The sequence below is a fragment of the Narcine bancroftii genome, chromosome 7, assembly GCF_036971445.1.
Source record: "Narcine bancroftii isolate sNarBan1 chromosome 7, sNarBan1.hap1, whole genome shotgun sequence".
Classification (NCBI taxonomy): Eukaryota; Metazoa; Chordata; class Chondrichthyes; order Torpediniformes; family Narcinidae; genus Narcine; species Narcine bancroftii.
The window spans coordinates 24,244,756-24,252,584 of NC_091475.1; the positions used below are offsets into that span (position 1 = coordinate 24,244,756).

Consider the following 7,829-nt stretch of genomic DNA (forward strand, 5'->3'; position numbering starts at 1 on the left):
CAGCTACTTAGTGGGTACTCTGAAGGCTTTTCGGTTTGGACCACATTTGTAGCCCGATTCGTCTCTTGTATTCTGCTGCGGATTACCTCATCGAAGTGAGCGGATCCTTCCACAGGAGAGTACGTCAGGGATGCCCATGTCTGACCAGTTGTACACCATCTGCGTGGAACCATTCCTGAATTACTGGGACCTACTGAAAGTCTAGAACATGGTTGCCTCCACTGGGACCCCCGCCACCAGTGGAGTTGCTCATTGGACCCAGACCCCAGGTTCTCACCCAGGAACCTGCTCCACACAATCTGAGCCATCTCTCGTCAACACTCTCTGCCATTCCAAGGGCCAGGGAGTAAGTTCCTGTACAGGTTACTGCTCTACACCTTCCACTTCCTGGTCCTCGTACACCACACAGACTTGCCCTATCACATGGTGTTACAATCTGCCAATGGGGGGGGGGGGGGCAGGGGTCCCAGTGGCAGTCGCTCTTTGCAGGGATCAAACCTTGGTATATTGGGAACCTGGGGTGGAGGCTATTACACCAAACGGTGCCCTGCAACAAGTTTCTGAATCAGTACACTGATCTCCCAGTTGCGTGCCCCTCCTGTGGGCTGACGTGTGAGGTTGCAGTCTCTCTTTGCCTTTCTGAAGAGGCTGCTCCTCACATTCTGGTGACATTTCAACCCTACCCTCTTTATCTTTGGCCTCCCAGTGAAGAAAGGGGCAGGAAGGGAGGGGGAATCTCCTGGTTGCCTTATTCTTGGGCCTGGCCAAACTCTCCATCTGTGGCTCCTAGAAGCAAGCGGCTCAGGGCTCCTCCCCCAGTGATATGCTGGGCATCTTCCAGGGATACGTCCATGCCCAGATGTCATTAGAAGGGGACCATGCGTTGTCCTGGGGATCCATTGGCAGGGTTTCGGGAGCGCTGGGCACCATGGGGTGTACACTTCCTCCTCGACGAGGACAGTAACATTTTAATATAATTGTATAGTTATCTTGTTTTATGTCTAGTAATTTGATGACTTTGGTGTATTTGTGTAATGAGCAATGATGTACGTGTGGAATAAAGAATACTTTTGGGGGGGAAAAAAAGGGCAGGAGTTGCTGGAACTGAGGGAGGGCCAGAACTGAAGGGGGGATGTACTCAGGGAGGGGGCAGGATTGAATCCCTTGCCAAGCTGCTCCACGGTAACCTAGACTACTCTCCCCAGTTGCCGTGGTGAGCTCGACCCTGCCTCTTGTGTATGTAGAGAAGATGCTGGGATTTATCGCCTCGGTGCTGGAGACATCTCGTCACCTGGAGTTCTTCCTGAGCTGGGCTGAGCAGCTCCTGACTCTGCACGGACAGACGCTGAAGGCCAGGTAAGTGCGGACCTTCTGACTCATCAGCTGCTCCTGCCGTTTAATGTCTGGTGGCAGAGACCACACTGCCCGCTCGAGCTGCTTCCTCAGCCTACGCTGGTCCCCTCGAACGGCAGAGACCAGGGTTTGATCCTGGCTTCTGGTGCGGTTTGTGTGGAGTTTGCATGTTTTCCTTGTGACGACGTGTGATTTCCCCTGGATGCTCCAGTTTCTTCCCACATCACAATGACGTGAGGGTCAATGAGTTCATTGGTTGCTATAAATCTTCCCCCAGTGAGTGATGGTATCTGAGGGGAGTTGATGGGGAGATTTTGGTCTCTGAATTATAGGAAGGATATAAATAAGGTTGAGAAGGTTTACAAAAATGTTGCCTGGATTGCAGTATCTTGAATATGGAGAAAGATTGAGTAGTCTACGACTTTATTCATTGGAGCGTAGAAGGTTGAGAGGGGATTTGATAGAGGTATTTAAAATTATGAAGGGAATAGATAGAGTAGATGTGAACAGGCACTTTCCCCTGAGGGGAGGGGAGATTGGAACGAGGGGTCATAAGTTAAGGGTTTGGGGCAAAACTTTAGGAGTAATATAAGAGGATGCTTCACTCAGAGTGTGGTGGCTGACTGCAAAACGTAGTTGCGTCAGGGTCAATTCTGTCATTTAAGAGGAGGTTAGATTAGTACATGGATGTGAGGGGGTTGGAGGGTTATGGGCAAGGGAGTGGGTAGGTGGAACGAGTGGAGTTTCACGTAAATTGGTGCGGACTAGAAGGGCCGATATGTCCTGCTTCCATACTGTAAAATGTTATATGGTTATAGGTACCATTAGAGTAAAGAATAGGTTCGGTGCACCGAAGGGTCTATCTCTGACCATGGGAGTGGGAGTCCATGTTCATTTCTCTTGTAGCTCTTGTGCTGGAGTATTGAGGAAGGGTTTGGCCTGTGGGGGAAGTACACACAGTTGGCTGTCCAACATGCTGGGTGCATGACCCGATGGTGACTTGGGAGACTAAAGAAGGTGTAAAGTGACTCTGTTGGAGTGCACTGTATAGTAGGGGTAACTTGTTTCAAGGTGAGAACTGTGCATGATAAGCCAAGGTAAGGAATTGGAGCAGGAGTTGGATGAACTCTGAATCAGGGGATGGGGGTGATAGACAGCAGTTACAGGGACACTGTCACACCTAGGAGGCAGGTGAAGCGTAAATGGATGACAGCCAGGTGCAGGAACAGGCAGGTTGAATTTAAATTTAGACATACAGGTCATGCAGCATCCACAGGAAGTAAAGGGTAACCAATGTTTTGGGCCTGGGACCCTTGTCAGGGATTGCTCACCCTTTACTTCCTGTGGATGCAACATGTCCTGCTGAGTTTTTCCAGCACGTTTGTGTGTTGCACTTGACCCCAGCATCTACAGGCTTCCTTGTTTAATTCCTCTCTCTTTTGCTCTTTCTGTTTTAGACTTCCCTATAAGGCACAGTTTCCTTACCCTCTTTTGACAATGCTTCTTCTTTGAAATGAAACAACCTTGCATCTGTTGAATTATCCCAGTAACTCCTGCCATTGATGATCTGCTGTCTTCCCTGCAAGGTTTCCCTTCCAGTCACCTTTGGTCAACTTCTCTTCTATGATTCTATAGTCGCCTTTACTCATCCGGAACACTGACACATCCCTCACAAACTGCAGAGGGAATTCTGTTTTGATCACTGCCTTATCACATCTGGCTCAAAGCATTTAAATTTAAATTTTTTAATTTTCTTAAATTTTAGACATACAGCACGGTAACAGACCCTTCCAGCCCACAACCTGTGCTGCTCAATTAAACCCAATTAACCTACACCCCAGTACATTTCAAATGGTGGGAGGAAACCGGAGTCCCTGGGAAAACCCATGCAGACATGAGGAAAATGTACAAACTCTTTACTGACAGCTTGGGATTTGAACCCTGGTCCCGATCACTGGCGCTGTAACAGCATCGTGCTAAAGGCTATGCCAACCATGCTGCTCCATTTGGGGTATTCTGTTCGGAAGTACGGGTGTCAGAGGGACTCCTGAGCCAGGTCTGGAGATGGCTGGAGATCTAAGACTTGGGGTGTGGACCTACCCAGGGAGGCCAGTCTCCGTCCCTGTGGGTCCACTTCAGTCCAGCACGCTGCTATCAGTGGCTTCACTTCAGACTGAGTTTGAACCTTGGTGTTTGTGTGGGCTCCTAGTGATGCTGACACACTTCAACATGACAATTTATGGGCCTGGGCCCTTCAGGGGGAACGTATGGTCATAAGACTTCCTGGAGGGAACCTTGTTCCCTGCTGCCCGTGGTGGTGATGTGTCTTGCCCTGGAGCCCAGAACTATTATGTTGGACACAGACACTTAGATTAGTTCCCATGGTCCCACGGTCTCTGTTCCCACAGTGTCCTCGAGGCTGAGTGTAACACCTGTGAAAGGTTGTGGCAGGGGGATGGACAGGTCACAGGTGGGTGGGGGTGATAGGTGAGGGGTGTGTGATGGGTGGGGGTGGGTGAGGCATGTTGGGATGGGTGAGGGGTGATGGGCTGTTGAGTGGGTGAGGGGTATAGAATGGGTGGGGGGTGGGTGCAGGGTGTCAGCTGGGTGGGGGTTTGGTGAGGGGTGCGAACCTTGGGCGTTGATGGGTGACTGAGTGTCTTGGCAGGTCGGTGGAGCTGCTGCCCGTCATTCAGTCTCTGCAGAAAAGCATCCAGCGGCACTTCGACACCGTGTCCAAGCTGTGAGTGTGTCCTCGTCCCAGCACCTGATCCACGCCCGTCCCCAACCCCCTCCCCTTGCCCAGCCCCTGCCCCAATGCCTCCTCCCCAATCCTGTCCACTGCAGCTGCCCCCACCCCACCTTCTTGGAGCCTCTAGCCTGCTGTGGATGTTTGAAGATCTGGGGAACAGTGGGAGCAGCATTGGGGAGGGATGGGGATGGGGCTGGGATGGGAGGGTGGGGGCTGGGGGCTATGGTGGGGGTTGGTAAGTGGCAGTTGGTTCCCTGAACCTGAGGCAACCTGTCAGTGACCCAAGGGGAATGGTCTGTCTGTGACCCGGGTGCAGTCTGTCCGTGGCCCAGGGGATGCTCTCTCCAAGACCTGGGGGAGGGATTATTCTGTCAGTGACCCAGGGGACGGTAGGGCACAGGACTGACTCTGTCCCCAATGCCATAGGCCGGCCTCGTCAGCCTGGATCCGAGAGTGGAGCATGGTACATTCCTGTTAGGGAACTGACGGAGAGGAGGGACGCCTAAAGCATCTTTTGTGTCCCGAATTTTCCAGAGAACCCTTCCCCTCAAAGCATGCTCCTCCCACAGTACCCACTTCTCCCACTGCACAAAGCTCCCTCCCTATTGCCTGTCTGAACAGAACCCCCCCCCCCCCGCTACTGGGGACAGTGTTACACTGCCTGTTTAAGAAGGGGTTTGACCTGGGCATCTGCGAGGTGTTGGTGACCTCAAATGGCCCTAACCCTGTGAGGGAATGTGATATGAGCTTTCCCCTGGAAGTTGCAGTGTGCTCCCCCCTAGAAGTTACTGGGTGCTTTCCCCTCCAACATGTGTGATCCCATTCTCTGTGTTCCGTAGATGTGACTGGAACCGTTACAACATGAAGTATGCCTTGGCTCTGTCCACACAACGGGGTGTGAAGCGTGCCTCAGAACTGGGTGATGACAGTGGAGACTCGGACGTGTCCGACAGTGCTGCTGATGAACTAATGGAGGGGAGTGAATGAGAGCTCTCCCTGCAGCTCGTCCATCCCATCGGCTGCTGGGACTGTGTCTGTTCTCAGACCCTCAACCCTTAACCCCCTGAACACATTCTCCCACCATTCCCCCTTCCCCACACTGTCTTTTCCCCTCCCCTAAGCGCTCTCCCACTCCCCCCAGGCGCTCTCCCACTCCCCCCAGGCGCTCTCCCACTCCCCCCAGGCGCTCTCCCACTCCCCCCAGGCGCTCTCCCACTCCCTCCAGGCGCTCTCCCACTCCCCCCAGGCGCTCTCCCACTCCCCCCAGGCGCTCTCCCACTCCCCCCAGGCGCTCTCCCACTCCCCCCAGGCGCTCTCCCACTCCCCCCAGGCGCTCTCCCACTCCCCCCAGGCGCTCTCCCACTCCCCCCAGGCGCTCTCCCACTCCCCCCAGGCGCTCTCCCACTCCCCCCAGGCGCTCTCCCACTCCCCCCAGGCGTTCTCCCACTTCCCCAACACCCTCACCCCACACCCTTCTGGGACAGGGTGCCAGTTGAAAAGGGGCTCCTCTCTCCCACTTAACGCCCCACACACCCTCTCTTCACCCCTTCACACCCTCTTCTCCCCTCACACCCTCACCCCCCCTCACACCCTCGCCCCCCCACACCCTCGCCCCCCCACACCCTCGCCCCCCTCACACCCTCGCCCCCCTCACACCCTCATCCCCCTCACACCCTCGCCCCCTCACACCCTCGCCCCCTCGCCCCCTCACACCCTCGCCCCCTCACACCCTCGCCCCCTCACACCCTCGCCCCCTCACACCCTCGCCCCCTCACACCCTCGCCCCCTCACACCCTCGCCCCCTCACACCCTCGCCCCCTCACACCCTCGCCCCCTCACACCCTCGCCCCCTCACACCCTCGCCCCCTCACACCCTCGCCCCCTCCCATGGCCTCGTCCACTCTCCCACGCCCTCGTCCCCTCTCCCACGCCCTCGTCCCCCCTCCCACGCCCTCGTCCCCCCTCCCACGCCCTCGTCCCCCCTCCCACGCCCTCGTCCCCCCTCCCACGCCCTCGTCCCCCCTCCCACGCCCTCGTCCCCCCTCCCACGCCCTCGTCCCCCCTCCCACGCCCTCGTCCCCCCTCCCACGCCCTCGTCCCCCCTCCCACGCCCTCGTCCCCCCTCCCACGCCCTCGTCCCCCCTCCCACGCCCTCGTCCCCCCTCCCACGCCCTCGTCCCCCCTCCCACGCCCTCGTCCCCCCTCCCACGCCCTCGTCCCCCCTCCCACGCCCTCGTCCCCCCTCCCACGCCCTCGTCCCCCCTCCCACGCCCTCGTCCCCCCTCCCACGCCCTCGTCCCCCCTCCCACGCCCTCGTCCCCCCTCCCACGCCCTCGTCCCCCCTCCCACGCCCTCGTCCCCCCTCCCACGCCCTCGTCCCCCCTCCCACGCCCTCGTCCCCCCTCCCACGCCCTCGTCCCCCCTCCCACGCCCTCGTCCCCCCTCCCACGCCCTCGTCCCCCCTCCCACGCCCTCGTCCCCCCTCCCACGCCCTCGTCCCCCCTCCCACGCCCTCGTCCCCCCTCCCACATCCTCTCCTCCCCCTTCCACACACTCTCACCCTCTCCCCTCCTCCCGTACCCTCTTTCCCTGACCTGGAAATGTGTAATGGAACAGTGTGGAGGGAGCTTCTCTATCTAACCCATGCTGTCCCTGGTCTGGGGGTGCAGAGGAAACTCTGGGTGAAATTCATTCCCCAATGATATTTTGTTGGATGTCAGTCAATCCCAGGATTGAATTCTTTCCTGTATTGGAAAATGTACTGAAATATTTTACCAGTGGGTATTGAGACTTTTCTGAATGTAAATGATGTGTGATAAATCTATGATACTTCTGTGGATGTTTTTTGATATAAATTATGTTGGTATGATGATATTTTGTGATGTGTTTTATTGGGTTGATAAGGGAGAGGCTTTTGTTAAAAAGAGGCAAACAGGGAGCTTTGACTGAAGGGGAACATGGTTCCCCTGGCGGAGATGGGGTCCCTTGGCAGAGGTGCTGGGGGCCCCAGCGGAATGTGAATGCACACTGGCAGAGGCAGGAAGACCTCTGAACATGGCCCCATCAGTGACACTGATGAGTTCTACTCTCTACTCGCCATTCAGGGCCACCAGAGCATTTCCCTGGTGCCCAGAGGCTTGGAGCTCATGGTCCAGTTCCAGTAAGCAGGCCGAGTATTGGGAAGGTGGAGGGGGTCATGGAGCAGGGCAGTGCTGGGATTATTGTCTGAAAAGAGTGTGCAAAATCACTGCGGTCCCCTTCCACGCTGCACACAGTATCTTTCAGCTACTCCCATCAGAGAAGAGATTCAGGAGTATCAGAGCCATCACCACCAGGCGGAGGAACAGATTCCTACAGGGAGCAAGAATGCTGAACGACTAAAGAAACTGCTCACACTAATATCCTAGACTCTCATTTGTACAAAGCAATATTTATTTATTTGTACAGATGAAATACTTGTCCTGCATATGTATTGCCTGTCTGTATGTGTGTTATGTATGGTTGCGTGTCTGCATGTTATGTTCTGAGGACCGGAGAATGCTGTTTCGTTGTGTTGTACAATCAGATGACTGTAAACTTGACTTTATCTCCCTCAGTGTTCAACGCCATAATTCCACAAGATTCATAGCCAAGCTAACAGACCAGGGTCTCCATCTGTCTCTCTGCAACTAGAACCTCGACTTCATCACCAGACCTCATCAATATGGATCGGCAACATCACCTC

At 55.5% G+C, this 7,829-nt stretch overlaps 1 protein-coding gene across 1 annotated transcript in view; it reads left to right on the forward strand.

Moving 5' to 3' along the window:
* pwp2h (PWP2 small subunit processome component) overlaps positions 1 to 5,326 on the forward strand; it is a 39,060-nt gene extending 33,734 nt beyond the window's left edge. The window contains exons 20-22 of the mRNA XM_069892431.1: positions 1,206 to 1,356; positions 4,022 to 4,096; positions 4,945 to 5,326. Of these exons, the coding sequence (XP_069748532.1) occupies positions 1,206 to 1,356; positions 4,022 to 4,096; positions 4,945 to 5,092 (374 nt within the window). The 3' untranslated portion in view covers positions 5,093 to 5,326. The remainder of the gene's footprint in view (positions 1 to 1,205; positions 1,357 to 4,021; positions 4,097 to 4,944) is intronic.
* Positions 5,327 to 7,829: the final 2,503 nt, after the last annotated feature.